The sequence below is a fragment of the Bubalus bubalis genome, chromosome 2 (assembly GCF_019923935.1).
Source record: "Bubalus bubalis isolate 160015118507 breed Murrah chromosome 2, NDDB_SH_1, whole genome shotgun sequence".
NCBI lineage: Eukaryota > Metazoa > Chordata > Mammalia > Artiodactyla > Bovidae > Bubalus > Bubalus bubalis.
The window spans coordinates 180,106,868-180,132,006 of NC_059158.1; the positions used below are offsets into that span (position 1 = coordinate 180,106,868).

The 25,139-nt window shown below is 57.9% G+C and overlaps 1 protein-coding gene across 2 annotated transcripts in view; it reads left to right on the forward strand.

The window, feature by feature from the left end:
* The window catches only part of RUNX3 (RUNX family transcription factor 3), a 64,603-nt gene extending 42,021 nt beyond the window's left edge, over positions 1-22,582 (forward strand). Inside the window, exons 4-6 of one of the 2 annotated variants that reach the window (XM_025278720.3) lie at positions 2,871-2,975; positions 14,212-14,370; positions 19,414-22,582. In XM_025278720.3, the coding sequence (XP_025134505.2) occupies positions 2,871-2,975; positions 14,212-14,370; positions 19,414-19,961 (812 nt within the window). In that variant the 3' untranslated portion in view covers positions 19,962-22,582. The remainder of the gene's footprint in view (positions 1-2,870; positions 2,976-14,211; positions 14,371-19,413) is intronic. The other variant, XM_044938108.2, reaches the window with a different exon arrangement.
* The last annotated feature ends 2,557 nt before the right edge of the window (positions 22,583-25,139 follow it).

Consider the following 25,139-nt stretch of genomic DNA (forward strand, 5'->3'; position numbering starts at 1 on the left):
TGCTCCTTCCCACACACACACACACACACTCTCCCAGGCTCAGAAGCCCCTGTTGGTGTGGCCCCAGCAGCCTGACTGGTTTTCTTTTTTCTTTTTTTTTTTATCCAAGTATCTTTGCTTTTAGGGGCTTCCCTGGTTGTGACTCGTGGAGTCGCAAAGAGTCGGACAGGACTGAGCGACTGAACTGAACTGGTGACTCAGACAGTAAAGAATCTGCCTGCAATGCAGGAGACCCGGGTTCGATCCCTGGGTGGGGGAGATCCCCTGGAGAAGAGAATGGCCACCCACTCCAGTATTCTTGCCTGAAAGATCCCGTGGATGGGGAGCCTGGTGGGCTACAGTCCATGGCGTCACAAAGAGTCAGACATGATTGAGCGACTGACACACACATCCTTGCTTTACAGTACTGTTAGTTTCTGCTGTAGAGCAAAGTGAATCAGCTATATGTGTACATATAGCCCCTCTTTTTTTTTTTCGGATTTCCTTTCCATTTAGGTCACTGCAGAGCATTGAGTAGAGTTCCCCTGTCTATACAGTAGGTTCTTATTATCCTAGTCTCTGTTTTATACACAGCAGTGTGTATATGCCAGTCGTAATCTCCCAGTTCATCCCACCCAGTCTTGCCCTGTGGTGTCCATACATTTGTCCTCTTTGTGTCTCTGTGTCTGCTTTGCAAATAGGTTCACCTGTATCATTTCTCTAGATTTCACATATATGTGCTAATATATGCTATTTGTTTTTCTCTTTCTGACTTCCTTTGGTCCGTGTGACAGTCTCTAGGTCCATCCATGTCTCTGCAAATGGTACAGTTTTGTTCCTTTTAATGGCTGTTTTCTTTTGCACTGGGTTGTCCTGTTTCTGGGGCTGGAATTTTCACTCCCATCACTGGATCATCAAGTACCAGCCATGCTAAGCTGGCTATTGGTCCCTCCCCCCGACACACACCCCTCAAACTTTTGTCTCCCACCTGTGAAGTGGGAATGTGGAATTGGGTCTGCCTGTCCTGGATGGGTGTTGAGAGAATGAGGACAGACCTGGTGGACGCAGGTGCACAGAGCCATCGGCCCCTGCCCTCGGGGAGTCCCCAGGCACGTAACTGGGGACCAGAGGTAGGGGTGCTCAGAAGCAGAGCTGAAGGAGGCCAGTGTGACTTGGGGTTCAGTGATCCTTGCGCACTCCCCCACCCCCCAACCTCATATATCGTGGAGACTTTGATGATAATAGAGAACAGGGCAGGAAAGGAGACTCCAACTTCAGAAAAGGTGCTGGGAAAATTAGGTTGCCCTTTGAGGAAAAACCTTTACCTTCTACCAGGCCAACCGGTAAATCCCTAGAAGAATCAAAGAGCGACGTAGGAGTTTGAGAGGATGATATTGATCGAAGGTACCCTTTATCTGCTTGTTCCATGGGGAAACCTCCCCAAACATGAAAAGACAGGAGCAGTCACAAATTAAGAGGCAGAACTGAAAATGCAAATCATCTCAGAGTCAGAAAGCGAAATGTAAGGGCAAGTGAAGTGGGAGACCGAATGCCACAAACAGGACAAGGAAAGTGTTAAGAAGCTTGCTAGAGAGCGGGGGGTGTGTGTGTGTGTGTGTGTGTGTGTGTGTGTGTGTTTAAGGCATTAAAACCTTAAAACTCTGGAAGACCGTGAAGCAGTCATTTGTGTTGGATGAGAACAGATGATAAACACATGAAACGTTTCAGTCTCACTGATAATAGAACAAAGGTGTTGAAGTTAAGAGCGTTTCAGAGATCGTCCGCCTTGATAGACTTGGTCCTGAAGATGCTGAGCACATCACAGTAGACTCGGCCCCACTCCGATCCCCATGCTTCTCTCTGGAGAGTCATCTCACTGGGGAGATCAGGGCTCCTGAATCCATCTCAGCCCTCTGATGCGATGAAATCACTCACCGCTGCCTGGAGTCTAATCTAAGGAAATAAGCAGAGGTGTAGACAAAGATTTTTATAAACAGAAGGTCATTTTCCTTTTATTTTAAACGGTAACACAAAAATCATGATTTTTAAAGTTTTTTTTTCCCCCTCCTCAGGAATTTTGAATGGAGACTTTGGGGCCAAATGTCTATCTAAAAATAGAACAGAGTTCTGGAAATAACAGTTGTGTCTGCAAATGAAATGTCTGTAGCTCCCAAATCAGTCCTTTTTGAAGCCCCAGTTGCACACGCCAATAAGAAATGAGCAGCAGCATAAATACCCAAGATAAGGAGATGGATAAATAAAAGATGAGGCTTCCATGAGTGGAAATATTTTGCAGCCATTAAAAATGAAGTTTATGAAGAATTTTTAATGACATAAGTGCTTATGATGTGATGTTAAGTGAACAGAAAAAAAAAAGAGGGTACGGAAATATTTACTTTAGTGTCGTTTTCACAACTGTGTAAAAACACACACTCGCCCGAAAAGGGTTGCAGGAGAGAACATTCAAATGTTAATAGTGTTTCTCTCTAGCTAGTGGAACTGTGGGTGATTTCTTTCTTCTTTTTTTATATTTCCTGTATTCTCAAAATTTTCTCTAAAGGCTATGAATTATTTTCAGGAACAAACATGTATCTCTCCTAGCTCCCCAGCCCCAAATCCTGAGAGTCTCTGAGGAATAGCACAAAGGCCGAAAAACAGGGAAGAAATAAGCCAGGGTGGCCAGAACACAGGGCAGGGGGAATGTGATCAAATGGGTGCCAGGCCTCCAGAGGGCCTTGAATGCCAAGCCCAGCAGCTTGACGTTCACCCAGAGCCCTCTCTTCTGCCCCGGGTCTCAGGAGAGAGACCCGGCCCTTCTGGAAGACGAGGGCTTCAGGCTGTTGTGAATAGCTTCCTGGTGCCAACCTCCTGCCTTTATTTCCGCCCCCCAGGTAAGAGTTTCACGCTGACCATCACCGTGTTCACCAACCCCACGCAAGTGGCCACCTACCATCGCGCCATCAAAGTGACCGTGGATGGACCCCGGGAGCCTAGACGTAAGTGCCAGAGCCACTGAGCCGACTGGGTTGGGGAGGAGGGCCCAGCGGGGTCACCAGGGTCAGGCAGATGGCACTGGATCCCTGGAGCCGTGGGGGACTGCAGTCCTGCCGCTCAACTCTGCACCCCGGCCTCCCTGCAGTATGTGCTGATGCTGAGCCTGCGGCTGTAGGAAGCCAGGCTGCAAAGGGGAGGTGATGGAATCAGCTTGACCTCCACCCTGCCACCCCGAGGGTTGACTGCCCATTGAGGAGAATATGGAAAGGAAAGGATGGAAAAGACTGCAGAGAGGGCGTTGTGTGTTTGGGGTGGAGATGGGGCCAGGTTGGCTTGACTCCACCCCAGCTTCCTCTGCCTGCGTGGGAGGGAGGGAGCACGCGAAGCAGGTGCTGCTTGGGGTGCAAGGCCACATCCCTTCCTTGGAAACCCTTCCTTTGAATCTCAGGGTGTGACTTAAGTCTCAAAGAGCCCAGACACTCTGACCCCAGGACCCACCTCTTGAGATCAGGAATGCAGATCTGATTCTGCAAATGTTTATTGAGCACGTGTTTATTGAGCACGTATTCTCTGCAGGGAGCAGGGCATCCATGCATTTTAGCATCAAAGAAGGTTTCTGTTTTGTTGCTTCTGCCTGCTGGATGACCCAGAGTTTCAGATTGAGATTAGGGAAACCAGAGGGGCAGCTGCCACTGTGGGCCAGAGACCAGTTTTTCCTGAATGAATGAGGGAATGAATGAATGAAACAAAGAAGCAGCCAGTCATCTCTGGACTGGTCGCTTCCTGAGCTCAGAGCAGAGCTCTTATGTGAACTGGCCCCGACTTGTGGCATGATTGATGTACTGAGAGTTGCCATGTCCTTCTCTTTGTCGCTGTGGCCCTTTACAGTTTAGAAAACCCTCTCACATTTCTTGGCTCATGGGATTCTGAACCAGAGGGTCACTGGGTTCCCAGAAGGAGGAATCCAGCCCTGGGGATGTGGAGAACCTGGCCAGGGCCTCACACTGTCTTAGGTGTAGGGAGGTGCCCTGTCTTCCCACAAATAGCTTTCAGTTCCAATTCCAGGCCTGAGTGGGCCTGAGGAAGGAGGCTGGGAAGGGGCTATGGCTGTGCAAGGGCAGCATCAGTGAGGACCACCCAGGCCTGGCCCTGGGCCACTCTCCCTTTCGGGGAATCAGGCCTGGCCCCCCGATCTGTCCAGCCCACACCAGCACCTGGCCACCTGGAAAGGGCTCAGAGCTGGGTCTTACAGCCCTGGAAGTGTTTCCCTGCAGGCTTGTCAAGGCCACCTCCTCTAACCCCCTCCACCCAGGCTCCTGATCACGGTCATCAGGCCCAAGTGATTCACCTCCCAGCTGGCACCCGCCCTGGCCAAATTCCTGCTGGTTCCTTCCTGCAGGGGTTAGATGTGGATGGGCTCATGACTGTGACCTTGGGCTTTGTGACTCAAGAGAAGTCCTGTCTCCTTTTGGTCTTGGTTTTGTCATCTGTGAACCAGGTCAGTGACCCCAAGAGTCTCAAGGCGGTGATGGCTGGGAAGCCCTTGTGAGCCACAGGTGCGTGGTACAGAGAGCAGATTCTGACCCGGCTTGCCTGGCCGGGGGACCTTGGGGCAGTCCTTGACCTCTCTGCAGCTCGGCTGCCTCCTCCAGGAAGTGGGATGATACCTCCTAGCCTGATGGCCAGTGATGGCATGTGGATAGTATCTGGCTGTAGCAGAGGGAGGTTCCTTGTGAGTCTCTGGATCCCCGGTGTTCTGTTAATCCTTGTTGTCTGGATTCCCCCATACTCCCACCACCACCACCACCACCATTGGTCGATGGTTGAACCTTTCTTGGTCAGCAGTAAGGTGGCTGCTGAGAAACCCAGGTCATAGTAATAGAGGTATTGAGTCTCTGATGAAGGAGGTGCTGTTTTACTGTAAGTCTCCAAGGGCTGAATCAGGATGAATGGGAGCCACAGTTGGGCTCAGCATGATGCTGAGCACTGAGGAGCCACTCCATAAAGCGGCGAGCTTCCGTGTAGAGGCAGGCGAGCAGGGGACTTGGAGCTTGGTGGGAAGGGTCCCAGGACCCAGCCAATGCCTGGATCCCTCAGATTCCAGAAGGGTCCAATGCTTGGACCCTCTGTGTTCAGCCCTGCCCAGCCCAGAGCTGCCCACCCTCCCCAACTAAGGCCACTGGATGTGGGAGGAGGCTCAGCTCTCTGCCCTTGAGAGCCCCCCAGTCAAGTCCTTGTCTGCTCATCTCTCCCTAGGTCTCCCACACCTGAGACAGCCCCTTCCTGGGGTGAGCTGGTCGGGGCAGGGATGGCATAGTTGGAGGCAGCAAGAGGAAGGGAACGAAGCTGGGCTCTGAAAGACCCTGGAGTCAGAAGCAAGTCAGTGTGGGCCAGATCAGTGGTTTTAAAGCAGTTTCTTGAAACAAAATCTTGGTTGTTGTTCAGACACTAAGTCATATCTGACTTTGCAACCCCATGGACTGCAGCACTCGCCAGGCTTCCCTGTCCTTCACTGTCTCCAGGAGTTTGCTCAGACTCATGTCCATTGAGTTGGTGATGCCATCCAACCATCTTATCCTCTGCCGCCCTCTGATCTTAGCAGAAGCTCATTTATAGAAAAGGGCGAATGTGGGAGGTGGCCCTCCTGGTCTCCTCCCCTCCGCCTGGCCCTTAGGGCAGGTCTCCCCAGCACCCCTGGTTCCAGCCCCAACCTGGCCTGCACTCTGCCACCTTTGGACACCGCCGCCTCCCTTCTCAGCTTCCATTTCCCCAGCTGTAAGTGGTCAGAGGCCAGCTCAGCTGCGTTTGGTCAGTGAGTGTTCCCGGGATGCTGGGCCCTTTGCAGAGTCTCTCTTTTGGGGGGAGGGCCGCACTGTGCGCCACATAGGATCTCAGTTCCCAGACCAGGGATCAAACCTGCGCCCCCCTGCAGTGGAAGTGTCCTAACCACTGGACTGCCAGAGAAGTCCCCAGAGTCTCTTAACTGATCCTCAACTACCCCAGGAGGAGACAGGCCGGCAGACAAAGCCGCTTGCCCCAGGGTGAGCTTCCGTACACCCTTGGGGCTCCACCCTGGGGCTCAGGGAAGCCGGGGCCCGTGGAAGGGGCTTCCAAGCCCAGTGTGCTCATCTGTAAGGCAGGGACGGCGTTAGCTTGTGCTGTGGGGAGCTGTGAGCGTTGCATGAGTCTGTCGCTGACTGGCTCTCAAGACTCTCCTGATGGATGTTCGCCGGGTTTTCCTTCTGGGCTTTTCTCCTGCTTTGGGACCTCACCCCCAACCCAACCCCATGTGAGGGCTGAGCCTTCTGTGGGGAGGAATGGGAGTCGAGGCTGGTCCCGGGAGCCAGGGAGCGGGTGCCTTGCAGCTCCCCAAGGCCTGGCTGTGGGTTCTGTGGCTGGGTCGTTCCCCTCCGCTGCCCTGCAGAGCGTGCCCAGTCTGCAGCCAGGTGGCCAGCTGGGTTTGAAGGCTGGCTTGGTGGCTTCCTGCCTGTGTGGCCTTGGTTTCCGAGGTTCTCAGGGCTGGTGTCCCTCAGAGTCACCAGGGGCTGGTTACAAAGCAGGTGGAGCACGATCCTAAAACACGGTGGCAGGCGGGGTCGTGCTCGAGCGGGCCTGGGCTGGACCACAGTTCGGGAACTACTCACCCCGTCTCCCAGGCTCAGGGGTGTTGTACTTGAGAGGGCTTCCTTGGTGGTTCAGGCCATAAAGAATCTGCCTGCAACGCAGGAGACCCAGGTTCGATCCCTGGATCAGGAAGATCGCTGGAGAAGGAAACAGCTACCCACTCCAGTAATCTTGCCTGGGAAATCCCAAGGACAGAGGAGCCTGGCGGGCTACAGTCCATGGGGTTGCAAAGTGTTGGACACGACTGAGCAACTAACGCACACTTGGAAGGATGGGGCACAGGTTCCTCACTGAGGCACCGGCCCATCTGGCCTGGGGCGGGAGTGGGGGTCGGGTCTTTTCTTCCCCAAAATATACATGGGATGATTTCAACAAATACTACTTTCCTGGGGCCCGACCCTGTATCAGGCATTGTTCTAGAAACTGAGGAGGCTGCACTGAACCCAACAGACCAGGTTCTGGCCCTCGCAGGTCTCACACACTTGGGGTGGGGAGAGATGGTAAGTCATGCTGCTATCACCACGGCCGTGAAGCCCAGATCTGATGTGTGACCGGGCCCCCTCCACCCTCCTCTCCTCCACCTTCCTCTTTGCTTACCCTACTCTGGCCGCTCTGGCCTCTTGGCCTTTGCCCTGCTGTTCCCTCTACCTGGACATGCCTCTCCTGACACCCCTGGACACACAGACATCCCCGTTCCCCTATACTTCCTGGCTTTCGTTTTACTTGTCACCTTCTAAGATGCTATATAGCTCACGCATTTATTTCACCTATTTTTCATCTTCCCTGATTACTGTTTGTGCCCCACCCCAGGGGGGTGGGTGGTCCTTTGCTTTGCCAGACATTGCTGTAGACCCTGGAACACAGACGTGAGCACGTCGTTGGTGTTCAGTAGATAGTTGTTGAATGGATAAACGAGGTAAAACAAATGATTTAGCTAGATTTCTGGTAGTGAGAAGTCCTGCAGAGACAACGGAAGCTGGGGGAGGGGTGGAGCGAGCAGGGCTGGGACCCACAGGGAAGTGCCACCTCCTGAAGAGGTGGTGTTGGAGCAGAGGCCTGAAGGAGGTGAGCAGACAGCCACGGGGGCGGCTGGGAGCTGGAGACAGCATGGGCAGGCCAAGTGAGCCTGAGCCGGCCACCAACCTCAGGTCGCCACAGTTCCAGCCTCCATTCCAGGTGTGGGCACTGGAGGGGTGCCCAGGATGCCCACCCCCAGGGAGTGCACCCAACAGGCAGGAAAGGGTTAACCTCAGACCTCCTGTGCTCCCCGGATCAGGGTCCTGGCTCCCAGTTCCTACCCACCCACCCCCCAGCAGGCGGGAAGGGGTTAACCTCAGACCTCCGGGGCTGCCCCCTAATCAGGCCCAGGCCGCTGGAAGCCCCAGTTGTGGCCCCAGGAGGGACCCGCTGGCCCCTTGCCTGCCCGCCCGCTTCTCTGCCCAGCCGCCGACCGGCTTTCATCTGCTCACAGGGGGCCGATTCACAGCGGACCACCCTGGGCCCAGCACCCGCCTGCGATGCCGCGCGGCTGTTAAGAGCCGGGTGTAAATCTCCTGACAGGCCACAGAGCGGGCCTCGGGCCCGGGTGCCCCACCCGTGCGGCCGGGCAGACAGTGGCCGCTGTGTCTGAGCTGTGGCTGCACCAGGTAGCCGAGAAGGTGGCCGAGAGGCTTCAGATGGCAGAAGGGCCCCGTGGCTGGGGCCCACATTGTCGCCCGCAGACCGCGCCTCTCCCGTGGCCCCACCCAGCGCTGCTGCTCCTGGCTCCCAGCTCCGGTTGGCCTGCTGCCCTTCTCGCCCCTTCCATGGCAGGACACGGACCTGGCCTCCTGCCAGTCCGGCCTCGCTGCCAAGGAGGCCAGCTGTCCTCTCTCTCGGAGGTCTCAGGAAGCCAAGACCTTAGCAGCTGAGCTCCATGCACCCTGCTCACCCTTCCGGGTTTGCCCTCCGCCACGTGCCTCCACTTTCCCATGTGGAAAACGGGTGTGATGGTAGCAGCCTCCCAGAGGATCATCATGGCCCTTGGAGATGATATGTGTGGCCTGCCCAGCACAGTGCGTGGCCCATCGACAACGTCTGCTCACGTGGTTGCCATGCTCGTCTCCAGGGGCTTGTGTTAGGCCAGGGTGAAGGCAGGGTGATGGCCCCCAGGTTTCCCCCCGGAAGCACTAGGTCCCTGGCAGTCCCTGAGGACCCAGTGCTGGCCCAGGGACGAGCGATGCCTGGGAGTAGAGAGAAGGGAGGCCCCTCCACCTCCGCTGGAACCCAGCCCTGGTCCCTAGGCTTCTGCCGCTGTGACCCCCGGGTGAGTCACCCATCTGGCTGGGATCCAGGGTTCGTCCCCCAACTCTGATCCTTCTTGCACACCTATGAGGCCCCATGCACACACCTCCCCCCCAACACTTCCCCCCACCACTGATTAGATCATTGAAGAGGAGCTGTGAATCTTGAGGGCCAAGGCCCAGCCGGGTGTTTCATTCTCCTCAGCCTGTCTGCACCCTCAGGAGCTAAGAGTGTGAGCTCCGTTTCACAGACGACACACCGGAGGCCCAGGAGAGAGAGTGACCTGCCCCAGTCACCAGTGGGTGAGAGCCGCCTGGGACAGGCCCCGGGTCGCTGGGCCCTGGAGGCTCACACACGAGGCCGGAGCCCTGATCGAGGTGACATCGGAGAGGCCCTCAGTGAGATGAGCCCCGCTGCTTGCAGGGGGTCAGGCTGCCAGGCCCAGACAGCAAGGGGGGGCGCGCTCCCCCAGCGTCCCATCCTCCCTCTGTTCGGAAACACCTGGGGGCCCATCCTCTGGCTCAGCCTCAGCCCAGGGCTTAGACAGTATGATAACCACTCGACAGGAGTGGAAATCGAGGCCCAGAGAGAGGAGAGGGACTTGGGGGGTTAGAGCACGATGTGAGTTTAGAAGGTTGGACTGGGCTTCAGAGCGGGGCGGGGCTCCTGCTGGGGTCCACTGAGACCCTCTCATCTGCCTTTTCCCGGGCCCGTTGTAGCACTGGGCCCTGGGCCTAGGCTGGGCCCTAACAGCCAACCGTTTGGATCCCCCCCCTGACTTTGCAAAGCCAGGCTCGTTCCCTATAGGGTGGGCTCCAGGAAGGCAAGGTGGCCAGGTGCTTCCGTGTGACCTGAGCGTGTTACTGGCCTTCACCGAGCCTCAGTTTCTTCACCTGTGTACTAGGGACAGTGGTGGACACCTCCCCACCTACCAGCACCCCCCCCGCCCCCCGCCCCGCCATGGGGATGACGCAGGTGAAACAAGGCAGAGTGTGGCAGCTGCTGAGACCCTGCAGTGGAGAAAGCGCTCAGTAAGCATCAGCTGCCGATTTTCTTTCCATCCCTGCTAGCTACTGCTCTTAGCCTTGCAGAGGAGCTGTGGGGCTCCGTGCTGGGAGAAGGGGGCTTCCTAGAGGGGGTGGGGGGCTCTTGGAGTGAGCCCCAAAGGACAGGAAGACTCCAGACAGGGGCTGTACCTGAGCCGCTGCCCTGAAGTGTGCGAGGCAGAGAATACTAGAGAAACCCTGCGAACAGAAGAAGCAGACGGAGGGGCCCCGAGCCAGCGACCCCCGCTTCCTCGCCAGTGGCTAGTTCTTGGAGTCTAAAGTCAGGGACTTTCGAAGCTGGAGGGGCCTCAGGGAGCAGTATGTACAGAGGGGAAACTGAGTCCCAGTGTGAAAGGGCTGGGCCCCTGGTGACCCGGTGAACTGGGCCAGGGCTCCCCGCCCCCAGCTCTCACTGTGGGCGGCGGAATGAAAGAGGTCTATTCTGAAGGCCCATCTTCTTTCCTTGGGCACAGGGAGTTCTGTTCTCCCAGTGTGAAGGCTGGGGCCCCGTGGCTCTGAGACTCTCTGGCGCCCTGGCACCATGGAGCTGCCTGGGCTCCCCTTCGCCCCTTCCAGGCCTTGACTTGGGGGTTCCACAGCAACACAGAAGCAGTTCCCCCACGTGCTGTGAAAACTCCCCTCCAGGAATTCTGCCCTTTGCGAAAGTAGGGTAGCATGTGGTTGGAGCATGTGCTCCGGGACCACATTACCTGCTTTATATCCTAGACCAGTCACTTAGCGTGGGGTTCATCTTGAAGCCTCAGTGGCCCCATCTGTACAATGGGGATGAAAGGGAGGTGTTCAGAGAAGGAGCACTGGACTTGGGGTCAGGGGTCTGGGTGCCGACATTGACTCTGCTGGCCTGGCTTTGTGTCCCAGACAGGACTCACCGACCTGGCCTCAGTATCCCGGTCTCCACGTGGAGACGATTATCCTGCCGCCCTCGGTGTGAGCTGGGGTAGAAGTGACCACACAGGGGACAGTGACCTGGGAGGGTGGAGAGCATCCAGAGACCTTGTTTGGTCGGAACCACGACCCGCAAGGGCACCGTGTGGCCCTCCCACTGTGGCTTGGGGTGGGGGAAAGGGGTGTGACTCGAGCTCAGCTACCGGCTACCAGGCTGCAGGCGGTCCTTGAACCCAGGCGGGCTGTGAACCTCGCCCTCCTTCCGTCGGCCCGCAGGCGTCTCTGTAAACACTCTGTACTCAGTGTGACTCAGAAATGGGACTCTCTCCGCCAGCGACAATAACAGCAAGGCCTGAGGTTTTGCAGCAGCTTTTGTGTAGCCCCATTGGCTCACTTCAAGCTTGTGGTTGACTAAGACACCCGGATCCTTTGCACCCGAGCTGCTGTCAGGTCAGTCTGCGGTCTCCACATCTATCCAGCCGGCTTCCTCCCTGTTGAGATTGTTCTCAGTGCATCCATGATCCAGCTCATCCACGTCACCCAGTGGCTGCAGCAGCCAGGGCAAGAGCACGCCCTCCAAGGCCTGCCAGGACTGAGGCTGAGCCCCATGGCACTCCCCTGGAGACCCTTTCCCCAGGGCTATCCATTAGTCAGCCCTCGACGGCTCACGTTAGACAGCCAACCAGAAAATGAAACCTCAAACTTGGAGGCTACAAACTGGCAACCCCTGAGCAGGACATATTCTGCCAAGTGGGTTATTTTGTTGTTGCTGTTGGTTTCAGTATACCAGGCTTCCCTGGTGGCTCAGCTGGTAAAGGATCTGCCTGCAATGCAGGAGACCCGGGTTTGATTCCTGGGGTGGTAAGATCTCCTAGAGAAGGGAACAGCTACCCACTCCAGTATTCTGGCCTGGAGAATGCCATGGACTGTATATAGTCCATGGGGTCACAAAGAGTTGGACATGACGGAATGACTTTCACCTTTCAGTATTTGGGTTAATCGCTGACATATATAATATGGGAGATTTCACAGAAAAGCAGGTTTATGGCTTCTGGTAAATTGGAAACTGGCAACACTGGGCCCACCTCCATCGGGGCACCAGTCAGCTGGGCTGGATGGCAACTGCCCCTTCTACAAGGCCCACCCTCTCCAGTCTGCCCCAGTCCCCACCCATCCCATCTGCCTCATTTATGAGACTTGCCTGGTTCCCCTTAAGCATCTGAGTTTGCAGCCTCAGCTCCAGCCAAATTTACCCCAGCCCACGTTTTTCCTGTTTCCAGGGGTCCTGGGAGGCAGTAGTGGGGCCTGGCTGGTGTCAAGTGGCTGCCACATGTCCTATCAGCCCGGGCCTGGGCCTTCCTTGGAGGAGAAATTGGGTTCCTTGGTTCTTGGTGGCTTGCTGAGCCCACTGTGGCCCCCAGGACAACCAGTTCGATTCCTCAGGGCTCTCAGATGCCTATGTGAGCTGGTGGCAGGGGTGTGGAGCCAGCCTGGGGGCCTGTGGGTACCAAAATCCATTGCATCCTCATTTGAACATTAGGAATCAGGCCCATTCTGCAGCCTCCAGCTCTGTCCCCTGGTTCCCAACAGCAGTGAAGAGTCCCATCACACTTACCCAGGCCCCACGAGGGGGCCATATCCTGAGACTGTCGTCTTCTTTCTCTGTCAAGCTAGAAAATTCCTCATGTCACGGCAGACCCCAGGACTCAGGCAAGCCTTCTCCTCTCCCCGAGTCCCTTCCCCACTCTTCTTTTCCAAGAATCCTAGGTCTAGAAAATCCTCCCCGCTTCCTCGCTGTGTGACCTCAGGCAAGCTTCTTTACCTCTCTGAGCCGCAGCTCTGTTGTGTTACAGAAAGAGGACCAGGCCAGCCTGCCTGCCTCAGCAGGAACGTGGGACACACATGGGCTCAGCAAGGCCACTCTGCCCCTACTCTTGGCTCCTCACCACGCCCCAGGGTGGGCTCCCGAGGTTTTGCGGAAACTCTGTGGTTTCTCTGAGGTGGGGGTACTCTCTCCATTTATCAGATAACGAAATTGAGGGGCCCCCACCCAGCTGGGCTGTGGAAGAGCAAGTTACAGAATGATACAACCAGGCTGAGACCATTCAAGAAAGTTCCATGAAAAACTTGCTCTGTGTTTTCCATGCACATGAAACCCTAAAAAAGGCCTGGAAAGAAAGACCTCCAAATTGATCACTTAGGGATTTCTGGGTAGGATTTAGGGTGGGTCCGAGGAGTCGTTAGCCTTACCTGTAATGCTTTTCTTTTTGGAGGTATTCACGTGTTGCTTGTGAAATGTAAAATGAGTAATTGAAAAAGTTGTGCGTGTGTGTATGTGTGTGTGTAAGGGGGTGATCCCTGTAAGCCTGATGTCATTCAAAAAGGGTTGAGGGTGGCCTTGACTGGCTGCTTAAAGGCAAGGGCACGGCCATCTTGACCCGGCCAGCTCCTCCAGGGTCTTGGAGACGAGGCTGGGGTCCTTGTATGGTAATGGCAGAAGAATCCTGGAAAACGCTGGTAGTTTGTCCAGGCTCAATGCCCCAAGCAGGTGCACTGATCCCCCTGTCCCCAGCTTCTGGACAAAGATGGGAGTCCGGCCCCTCACACAGTGCCCCGCAGCACTTGCTGGCATCCTGGTCAATTTCCCCTCCTATCTGAGGCCCAGAGGGGAGAAGGCATGTGCTGGGGGTTCCCAGGTAGCTCTGGACTGGAGGAGCTGGCATTCCCATTCTGGGCCTTGTCTCATTCCTCTTGCAGATGGAAATGCTGGGGGCGGGGGCAGGGAATGCTGGGGGCAGAGAGTGGTACCATCCCTGGGTTCTCTCCCTGCCTCCCACAGAGCCTGCCTGAGCCCCTATGCATGCCTGTTGCCTCAGATTTCTCTTCTGCCAAAAAGTGTAACATAGGGACTTCCCTGGTGGTCCAGTGGCTAAGACTGCCCACTGGCAATGCAGGGGCCAGAGTTCGATCCCTGGTCAGGGAACTAGGTTCCGCATGCCCCAGCTAAGACCCTACACAGCCAAATAAATAAGTGAAAGTAAATATTTTTTAAAAAGTTTAACATAGAGGTGTAGATCTCGGGCTTTGAGTTGAACTCCCAAGTTCAGATCTTGACTCCACAACTTACTGGCTGTGTGGCCTGGAAGCTCTCTTGAGTCTCACCTGTGGTGTCGGAAGGTCAGGGTAAAATCATGGCAGCCGCAGGGCGGCCCGTACTGACTGTTCTGTGTTCAGAAAAGAGGCTGGTAACGGCCAATGGGATCTCCCTGCAGAGGCCTAAAGTTATACCGCAGGGGGAACTTCCCAACAGAGCAAGGTGTGTCTGCCCACCCCACCCCCCACCCCAGGATGAGCTGCTCATGGGCTCCATGCTCTGCAGGGCATCGGCAGAAGCTGGAGGACCAGACCAAGGGATTCCCCGACCGCTTCGGGGACCTGGAGCGTCTGCGCATGCGGGTGACACCCAGCACGCCCAGCCCCCGCAGCTCGCTCAGCACCACCAGCCACTTCGGCAGCCAGGCCCAGACCCCCATCCAAGGTATGTCACCCAGGGACGGCGGTGGGGTGGGGGTGGGGGCGGCGGCCTGGGCGTGGTCGCCGGGCCTCAGACCGGAAGCTCATCGGAAGGTCCTTGACTGTATCCCCCTGGTCTTAATGACGGAGCGCGGGTGCCCACTTGCTCTGACACTCGGCCCACTCTGAGGGCCTGCTCAGCCCGGTCCTGGGCTCAGCCCTTCCTTCACTCAGCAAATAGATACTGCCACCCTCCCTGTGCCATCACAGTGCCGGGCCTCAAGGATCAGTGTGAATAGGCAGACACAGTCCCTTCCCTGCCCCGCCAGGAACTCCCTGTCCCCTGCGGGAAATAGCCATTGGTCCCCCAGCATGCCTGTTGGAGTTGGACAGGACCTGCCCCAAGAACCTGAGACAGACACCTGTCTCCCGAGGACATGGTGGGCCCCCAAACCTCGCCTTTCTCATCTGAAAGCAAGGTGGTTAGTGGATGCCTCTGCCCAGGCCTGGGTGACGTTCAGATGATCTCACTGCGCTCAGAAAAACTTGGTGAAGTCAGGTTGTAGCCCTGGAGGGACACAGAACTTTCACCTAAGAAAGGTCCCCGGCGACCCAGAGACTTCCCAGACGGGGGAGGAGGAGGGCGGCCTCTGGGCGGAGGCAGGGGATGGAGTCTCTCCCCCGTGGCCGGATGGATGCGGCAGGCCATGGGAGCCTCGGCCTCAGGCGGACCGTCCAGGTGCACGGGGCCTGGCGCGCAGCTCTCCGGGTTCTCTTGGCCAGTAGAATGGGTGCTGGGGGCTGAGTGCACAGCTGACCCTCAAGCTAGGCGGGGACTGAGCGCGTTCATCCCCAGCACTGGCCGAGGATGGGAGGGCTGGCTGCCATCAGGCGCCGCAGGTTTGCATCCTTTCTCGGCCCTCTGGGCCCTGGTTAGATTCCATTTGGCAGATGCGTGAACTGAGGCTTCAGAGGTGAAGGGCCACCCTTGGGTCACGCAGACCATCACTGGCCAGATTCAAAACGTCCACAGCACCTGCCCTTGGGCACCTCCTGTACTTCCCAGGGCCTAGGGGGTCCCTACTGGGTCTCTCTGTTAAGGGAGGCCCTGCCCTCAGCCTTGGCCATGTGTGCCAGGCATGATGCCACACTGAAGCACTTGATGAAGCCCCCTGGCATGAAGAGGAATTTTCTCCCTTCTGGCCTGGGGAGCTGGGCCTTGGCCCTACTGAGCCCTGAAGGTGGGGAGAGGCACCCCCCGCTCCCCGGCCCATCCTGCAGCTCTGGGCCAGGGGCTGTCCACTTTTGAGACACTCAGCAACTCGTGAGCCCAGGGGATTGCAGGGTGGAGGGGTCTGAGCTCAGGTGGCAGGGAGAGGTCTTCTGGGCTCGTGCCCAGCCCTATCCAGAAGCTGTCCGTGTTTCCGTTGCCCATCGGCCGGCCTTTGTGCAGGTGAAGTGGTCTAAGGTGCCAGGCCTTCTGCCATGGGCAGGGCTGGCGCCCAGCCAGGAGCTCCTGGACCCCAGCAGGTGGGCACAGAGTGGTGTCCCGGCCAGCAGCTCCCATGGAAGGGTAGCCCCCCTCCCCTTTCCAGCTGTGTGGACAAGGTTTGGGAAGCAGCACCTGACGGAGTCTGAGACAGATCTACTTACCCCTGTCTAGCCCCAGAGGGCCATGCCTGGCCCAGCAGCAGCCAGAGGCCCTACCTCCCTGGGGCCTGGGAGGAGAGGAGGTCGGGCCTGTGTGGGACACCGGCTGACCCCACCCTACCCCTTTGGAGTGAGAGGAAGGGCTTCTGACATCCAAGACCAGGGAAGAAGCCTGACCTTTGCAGTCGGGTAGGTTCTAACAGGCACTGGCTGTGTGATCTCAGGCAAGTCGTTTCCCCTCTCTGAGCCTCAGTTTTCTCATCTCTAAAGTGGGAAGAAGGAGGTATCTGTCACAGAGGGGCTGTTGGCAGAGCCAGGCTTGGGGAGTCCCTCTTTCTGACCCTCCCCTCCTGGTGGGACAGATCTCTGCCTTCAGACTCCATCCTGGGGGTCCTCTTCAGGGCACCCGCCCCCCACCACTCCTCTTGGTTCCTGTTAACAGCTTTGACCCCCCAGCTTTGGTCACTGGCAAGCAGCGCTGAGGCCCCAACCCTCCCATACCCCAGCCCCCAGCCCCCTGGCTGCGGCCGCCCACAATGGGGGCTTCTCACAGCTCAAAGGCCTCATTCAGCCACCATGCAGCAGCTGGGGCAATTTGGAGAAGAAAATAAACATTTCCTTCCAGTGTTGGGATTGGCTGCTCGACAGCGGCCTGGCCAGCTCGGGTTTCCTGGGGCTACTGGGCTGGAGGGGGTGAGGGTGGGGGGGTGGGCAGGAGCTGAAGGGTGCTGAGGGCAGATGCTGTCCCCACCACCCTGCCCTGGGAGGGAGACGAAAGGGGATGGTGGCAGATCCAGGCAGACCTGCCTGCAGCCCACAGGACCCCCCGAGTGCCACATACACCCAGGCCCACCTGGCACAGTCCCTGTGTTTCCCAGACTGCAGTCCTGTCTTTGCATCCTGGGGTCCCTGTTTGGGCTCCCTTTGTTTTGAAAAAAGGCTTCCCTGTCATAGGGGCAGCGCTCACTTCCCTGAGCTCAGAGCAAGGTGTTAGCTTCATGCTCGGCTCTTCCAGGGGGTGCCAGGCGATGCCCGCAAGGCTTCTCCCCTGGGGTTGGGAGGTGAGGACAGGAGCCAGGCTCCCCTGACCCCCTAGGCTTCGGGGCAGCATTGACCAGTCAAGAGATCTGTTAGGGAGGGTACCAGGTGTGCCAGAAGACTCTAGTCTCCCGGACCTTCGCCCCCCACATCTTCCCAACCTGGAGCCTAGGTGCAACATCGCATTCTGGTCCATGTCCAGGATCAGAGCCTGCTGCTGAGGAAGCAACCCCCAGCTGAGCCGGGAAGACCCCAAAGCCCAGAGAGGTTGCAGGTGTTATTTGAGGCCACACAGCGCCTCAGGCAGATCTGGGAAAGCAAAGCCTGAGAGCACCTGCAGCTCTTATCCCAGCCGCGCCTCAGGCCCTGCAAGAAGTGCCCTCCTGGAGCTGGCCAGGGGAAGGGCTGGGCACCTCCCAAGTCCTCTCTGGCCCCTAGTTTTTGGTGGACAAAGGGCTTGGGGACAGACTGACTTCCCAGTGGAACTGCTGCTGGGAGCTCACCTGCCCGCCCCCAACTGCTGCCCAGAGTCACCCCTGTGGCCAGGGTACAAGGAAGGACCAGGTCAGGGGCTCATCTTTGCTGGGCCCCAAATGGGCCAGTTTTCCTGGGTGCCAAGAACGGGGGGTGTCACAGCCAGGCGGCAGCACAGGCCCTCATCAGGCCCCTGCTCTGGGCTCAGTGTCAGCACTTCGCATGCATTGAATCCCTAGGGCCTATTATCGTCTCCATTTTTCATGTGGGACAGCCCGATGCACAGAGAGGTTAAGTGACTTGCCCGGGAACACACAGCTAGTCAGTGTCAGAACTAAGATCTGTATCTAAGCTTGGAGACGATACAGTTAACTTCCAATGTGCTGCCTCAGAGATGGGACAGCTCCCCCTCAGGCACGTGTGAGTGCTCAGGACCAAGAACCCCGGGTTCCGTGCCAGGTCCAAGCTGCTGTGTGACCCTCCGGCGAGTGCCTCACCCTCTCTGAGTCTCAGGTTTCCTACTAAGGGATTTGGACTCGTTCCTGAAGCCTCTTGGGAAGTTGAGGGTTTGGGAGTCTGTGATTACAAAAGGCAAGGCAGAGGTGAGGATACCCTCGTCTTGGAGCCAAACCCCCGGGGGGAGTCAGGGCAGGGCCTGGGCTGGACCCTGGGTCTCTCTGCGATGAGGGCAGAGTCCAGGCCACCAGACCCCTCTGTGTGCATCTCACTTTGTTGTGGAGGCAGGTGAGGGTGGCATCTGACCCTCATCTGGCCACCAGGCAGCTCCAGCCTGCAGGCAGCCGTGGAGATGACAGGCCCAGGGTGAGGCCGGGTGGCAGGAAAGGACAGAGCCGCTGTGGACGCAGCCCCCTCAAATGTAGGCCAGATGGCTCCCGTAGCCTCGCTGAGCCCCGCTGGGCAGAGAGGTGAGGCGGGCGCATGCACACGGGTACATCCCAGCAGGAGCAGAAAGCAGAGAGCCCCTGACAAGTTCCAGTCCCTTCCGTGCAACATGGGAGAAGCCATCTTTCTCTCTCTGCCTGTTCCCTTTATCTGCAAAAAGCAGGGCTAACTCCTTATCTTGCAGAACCACCAGAGCCCCTCTTCGCACCCATGGTCTTCCCAGCTCTTACTTAACCCAGAGGGAGAGAGGGAGGCAGGAGCTGTTGAACCAGGCTGCTGGGTGGCTGGTGCTGGCCCTGTCCTCAGTGTCCCTGACACCAGCAGCCCAGCTGGGAGCCTAGCTTCACCCCCTCAACGGGCCTCTGCACGGCCAGGCTGTGACAAGGACTCCGGGAGGAGAGAGACAAGCCCTCCCCCTCCTCTCCCTGTCCCGGCAGGGACCCCCCCGACCCCTGGCCATCCACAGCCCAGACACCTGCTCTTACCCGTCTGCAGGTGGGGGCCAGATTCAGAGTCCACAGACTCCAGCCCCCGAGCAGCCCAGAAGGGTCAGAGCAGAGCCAGATCTAGAACTAGGGGGTCCCCCACACGGGCCTATGAACCAGAGCCTGAGGTCCTTTTTTTTCTTTCTTTAAAAATTAATTTATTTTTTAATTTTTGGCTGCACTGGGTCTTCATTGCTGCCCGTGGGATTTCTCCAGTTGTGGCGAGTGAGGGCCGCTCTTGTGGGTCACAGGCTTCTTATGGCGGTGGTTTCCCTTGTTGGCAGAGCAGAGGCTCGGTAGCCTGGCCAGAAGGCTCAGTTGCCTTGCTCATGCGAGATCTTCCCAGACCAGGGATCAAACTGCGTCCCCTGCCCTGGCAGGCAGATTCTTAACCCCTGGACCAACCAGGGCCGTCGCCCGAGGTCATCCTTGAAGAAGGGCCCCCGGGCGGGAGGAGGGCGGTGGGCGTCGGGCTGCAACTGACTGGTCCTCCTTGCTGTCCCCCCCGCTTCCACCAGGCACCTCGGAACTGAACCCCTTCTCCGACCCCCGCCAGTTCGACCGCTCCTTCCTGCCGCCCCTCACGGAGAGCCGCTTCTCCGACCCCCGGATGCATTACCCGGGGGCCATGTCAGCCGCCTTCCCGTACAGCGCCACGCCCTCGGGCACCAGCATCAGCAGCCTCAGCGTGGCCAGCATGCCGGCCGGCGGCCGCTTCCACCACACCTACCTGCCGCCGCCCTATCCCGGGGCCCCGCAGAACCAGAGCGGGCCCTTCCCGGCCAGCCCGTCCCCCTATCACCTCTATTACGGCGCGTCCTCGGGCTCCTACCAGTTCTCCATGGCGGCCGGCGGCGGAGGCGGCAGCAGCGGGGGCGACCGCTCCCCGACCCGCATGCTGGCCTCCTGCACCAGCAGCGCCGCCGCGGTCGCCACCGGCAGCCTCATGAACCCCAGCCTGGGCGGCCAGAGCGACGGCGTGGAGGCCGACGGCAGCCACAGCAACTCGCCCACCGCGCTGAGCACGCCCGGCCGCATGGACGAGGCCGTGTGGCGGCCTTACTGACCGCCTGCGGCGGAGTGGACAGCTCTCGCCAGCGGCGCGCGGCGGGGGGGTACCCCCGAGACCCTTCCAGACAAGTGCGGCAGGCCCAGCTCCAAGGCTCAGGGCGCCAACTGGACTTAACGCTCCAGGGCAGTCATGGGCCCCAGACGGGTCCACTGTCCTGAGGGGCGGCCCCGGAGCTGGTGGCCGGCTCTAAGAGCGTCTCATCCCAGAGCCACGACTTTGTACAGAGGGGTGGAGACCTCCTCCAGGACCCCGCCCCCAGCCCAGATCCTGTTCATCTCATCCCATGTCCCTGTGGGAGAAGCTCCCTCCTGCCACCCCACCCCCTGACCCCCCAGCCCAGGGTGACCTGGCTGTCCCCAGCTATGCCCACTGCTGTTAGGGGCCCAGGCCCCCTGGACAGAGACCATCTCTCTCCCAAAGAGAAGTGGTATTTGCCCACATGGTTTGCCCTCTTATCCACCGAGCCCTACAAAGACCTCCGGCCGCCATTTTCCTCAGAGACCCCTCACCCGTGGGCCCAGCCCTTCCCTCCACATTTACACAAGTTGAGTCACAACTGGAAGGTTCCCGCAGCCCTGAAAGGGGCCTTCCTCATGGTATGGAAGAGGAAGGAACCCCTCCAGAGGCCCCAGGGGATCACTAGCAGAGATGGAAAGAGAACACCCCAGGCCCGCCCCACCCCTCCCTGAGCTCTGCTCCCCGACAACTCTAAGAGGCCCCGACCCGGTCCCAGGGCCCCAGAGCAGACTGGCCTGTGACAGCAGGTGCCTGAAACCAGGGCAGGTACCTGCAGACGGGTCCTCCGTGCACTTTACCAATTCAAGCCATGCGCCCTCTCTCCTCTCGGTGGGACTGGGAAGGGTCCCTTTTCCCCTAGGCTGGTCTCCACGTTGCCATTTTTGGAGAGAGCACCAGAACTGGACAGGTCCCAGCAGAAAGCCTTGGGGTGAGGGGTCATCATGGGGTCAGATGTCAGCCTCCCTGTCCTACCTAGATCCAGCCAAGCTGCACACACCCCTGACCCCCAGCCTCCTGAGAAGGCCCAGCCAAACCTCCCAACCTCTGACATACAACCCTCCATCTTTAACCAGTCTGCTCCCAAAGAAGTTTTGAACAACGGCAAAAAAAAGAAAAACCAGTTGTCAAAGCTGATTTTAGAAAAAGAAGTTTCTCAAACATTTTCAGACACCCAGTCCCTTACAGGAAAAGGCCCCGTGATAGTGAATGATACTCCCCCCACCCCCTCGAGGGTGTGGAATTGTTAGCCGTCCCCCCTAAAACCTCCTCAAGATGTCACATTCCTTCAGCAGCATCCCACCAGCTGCCACCAAAGGGTAACCCTGCTGCGGAACAAAGGAGGCGCTGGTGAAAGGCTGGAATCTCACGTCTGTGGCGCTCAGGCGTTTGTTCGAGAGGGTGTGAGCTGGGGCGCGGTGGCTGAGTGACGGCAGATCACAAGAGCTGTGAAGGGCTCGGCAGCCTCAGCCCCAGCTCTGTTCACGGGAAGTGCTACCGTTTGCAGATGGGAAGACAGTCCTGGCCCCCGGGTTTAGGCACGTCCGAGTGTTCTGGTTCTAGAAAGGCATAAGAAACCCACTCCTGAGGTGTTTTTTTTTGTTGTTTTTTTTTTTGTTTTTTTTTTTTTTAATTCTAGAAAAGCAGAAGTGGAAAAGGACAAGAAAACTCTTAAAAGCATTGGGCAGCATGTGGATTTAGTCACTGTTTTCGGCCCCATCTTCTGTGCAGATGGGAATCTCCTCCACACAGCGCCCCTTGGCGGTTGTCTCTGTAACAGCCCTTGGCCGGCCCGTCACCCCAGCCTGCAGCAACCGCCAGAGAAGCACACAGGATACACACTCAGGCAGGTTAGGAAGTCCTTCTGGTGGTCTTACTCAACCCCCCTCTTGCTGCAGTTTGTCTTCTGGAAAAAAAGCACGTCTCCTCCCTTCAAAACAGCTGCTGGGGGATTCCACTGACTCTTAGGCGGGGCGCAGGTTCTGAGGGTGGTGAGCTCCCCACTCCTCCTCAGGAAGCAGCTACAAATTCACTGCCCTGGTGTCTTCTCTCCTGTTCCCTGTGGTTGTAGATGGGCCCCAGGCCCCAGGGGGAGGCACCCTTGGGTCCCCAGGGCCCAGCACTTTGTAGCCCCCCCAACAGATGACTACCCGCTTCCTGATATCCAAGCCCTGGTTGGGGCAGGGACCGGAAAATAAATTGACCCCCTCGCCCCCTGCCCAGTCCCCGATTAAAAGGGATGGCAGCGGTGCTGAGTCTTGGTTTTATGCCCTGATGGGTGCGGACAGCTTGGGGCGGTACAAGGCTGCTTTAAAGTCATACGAGGCAAACACTGACCCAGAGAGCACAAGGAATCAAGGGGTTTGGGTACCATATTACTGTAAGCCTATTGGTGATGGGTACAGATTGGTTGTGACATATTGTCATGCTGAGGTGTTCATACCTGCTATACGCATACCTTCTGTAAAACCGTCCCAGGGCTGGGAAGAGGGTGGGGGAGGGATGGAAACTTGCTTTGCACTATAATTTGCTTGGTGTGTTTGTTTTTAATGCACAACTTGCTTGTACAGTAAACCGTCTTCTGTACTATTTAACTGTAACATGGAATTTTGACTGATTTGTTACAATAATAGGACTCTGAGAGGTGTCAAAGGAGCCTAGTGCCAGACCTCCAGGGCTGTGTGTATTGGCTTGGGGGTGGGGGGGGGGCAGTGGGAGAGGATGGACCCCTCCCACCATGACCAAGGAGGAAGAGGGCAGGGCCAGGGGGCAAGACCAGGACTGACCTCGCTGTCTTGGAGACCCACCCCCCCCACAGCACCCTGGCCTCCCGGCATCCAGCTCCACCAGGAATGGCCACCCTGGGCAGGCGCAGCTAGCAAGGCCTCTTCCTGGTGTGGCTGGAACACCAGGGAAACTGACGTCTGCAGGTGCCAACATCCCTCCTCCCCTCACAGGCGACCCATGACTTTTCACGAGTCCACGGGACAAACAGAGCCCCTCCTCCAGCTCGTCCCCCAGGCCCTGAGTTAGGAAGCGGCCGAGGCGGGTGGACTGTGAAGTGGCCTCGGTGAGAGCCCCTCAATGGCAACTGTTTGCTGCAACACTTGGCAACCTGGCAGCAGTCAGAAGCACAAAGCAAGCAGCGCCAGCAGCTCCTCCAGCATGCGGATGAGGGGACTGAGGTGCAAAGAGGGGGTGTCATCTGGCTCCGCCTCTCCGCAGAGTTGTTTGTGGTCTATGGTGGGGCCCGTGGGTGTGATGGTGTGGGGACCCGGCTGGGCTGCCGCCCTCCCCACCCCACCAGCGAGGAGGCCTGGCCCGCCGTGCCTGTCCAGCTGGGACTTGTGGAGGGGAAATTTCATAAAACAGACCTTATTTTTGAGCAAAAAGACTTCAAAAGCTAATCCCAAGACTTTGCCTTGTTCAGTTAGATTGGTCTGCCCGAAACCCAACACTCAGCAGGAAGTTCCCCTTTCCCCAGCCAAACCCTGATCCCCGCCCCTCTGCCCTGCAGCACCCCTTCTGCCCCAGGGCCAGCGGAGTCTTCTCTGAGCAGGAGTCCAGCCAGAGTGGCAGGCTGGCTCTGTGGGTGTGCTCTGAGTGCCCTCTGCCCGGATGAGCAGGACTGGTCCCAAAGCAGCATCTATAATAAGCCAACACTCTGCTTCTGTGTATGTGTTTATGTGGGGGCACTTTGGAGGGCTTCCCAGGTGGCGCTAATGGTAAAGCACCCTGCCTGCCAAGGCAGGAGATGTAAGAGACGTGGGTTCCATCCCTGGGTTGGGAAGATGCCCTGGAGAAGGAAATGGCAACCCACTCCAGTACTCTTGCCTAGAGAATGCCCATGGACAGAGGAGCCCGGCCGGGCTACAGGGTCACAAAGAGCTGGATGCAACTCGGAAGTGACTTAGCAGGCTTGAAGGGGATGTGGGAGGTTCTGAATGAGTCCCAGTTCAAGCTCCTTCCCGCCAGCCACATGTGGGTGCTGCAGCTGAGAGAAAAGGAGGTGTGGCCTCCACAGCCCCTGACTCAGAGCTCCAGCGCCTTCACCCCAGAAGGCACAGACCAGTACACCCAGCTTCCCAGAAGTAAACGGAGGTCCAGAGAAGTCGAGGACTTGCCTGAGGTCACACAATTCTGGGGCTGTTGAGGCAAGCGCTGCAGTGACTACATCAGCCTGCAGGTGGCAGCAGACAGCATGGACCTTCCCCTTCAGAGAAGGAGGAAAAGGGACGTGGCCTCACGGCCAGAATTCAGGTTAGGTATTAAGAAGAACTTCCTAACCTCAGGAGGGTCATCCCAGAAGGGCCTGGGAAATGTCTCGATCTGGAAAAAGGGTTTTCTTTCCTTCTTGAGCTCTGTAGCCGTGGGAGGTCCCTGCCCGTCTCTGAGCCTCCGTTTTCACTCAGACATTACATATGCACCTACTATGTGCCAGGCGTGTAGCAGAACCCAGGTCCCATGACCCCTGGAGGCCCTGCTCTGGGACAGCGGTTTACTTGGCTTGCCGGGAAGGTTGACGTCCCTGGCCCAGCCACTGCAGCCCACTACTGGAACCCTGGCCCAGGCCCAGGCCCCCCACCTCCTGCACCTCCCGGCCAGGGTAAGGCCTTTCTGTTCCAGAGTCTGTGAGCCCCAGAACCCTAGAATTCCATTTTGAGGCTCGAGGACTTGGACCAGTTTGGAAAGTGCCTACAGGCTCACCGGCCCCTGCCCAGCCCCACAGGCCTGTATCCGGCCTGGCCAGAGACTGAGAGAGGTGGTCCAGGCCTTGGGACGCCCAGGGGTGGCCTGCTGGGCACCGGGCTGTGCTTGACACCCCCTGTTGAGGGATGGAGTGGCCCCAGATAGACTTCTAGCCTTCTGGGCTTCTGGCCTTGGAGAAGACTTAGACTTTCATTGTGAGATGAACGCCTTGGCAGGGTCTCCAGGCTCGGGGTCGGGGTGGGGAAACTGTGAGGGTCAGAGGAGACTTGCAGCGAGGGGCTGCCTGGTGTGGGGCCAGCCCCAGTGTTATGCGGAAGGGCCTCAGACCTGCCTCTCTCCCCCGCTGCCCCAGACTGCACCCCATAAATACAGCCAGCCAGCCCCCGCCCCTGCGGCGTGGCCCAGGGGGCAGTGCTGAGCTGCCCCAGACACCCAGATTGGCCACGT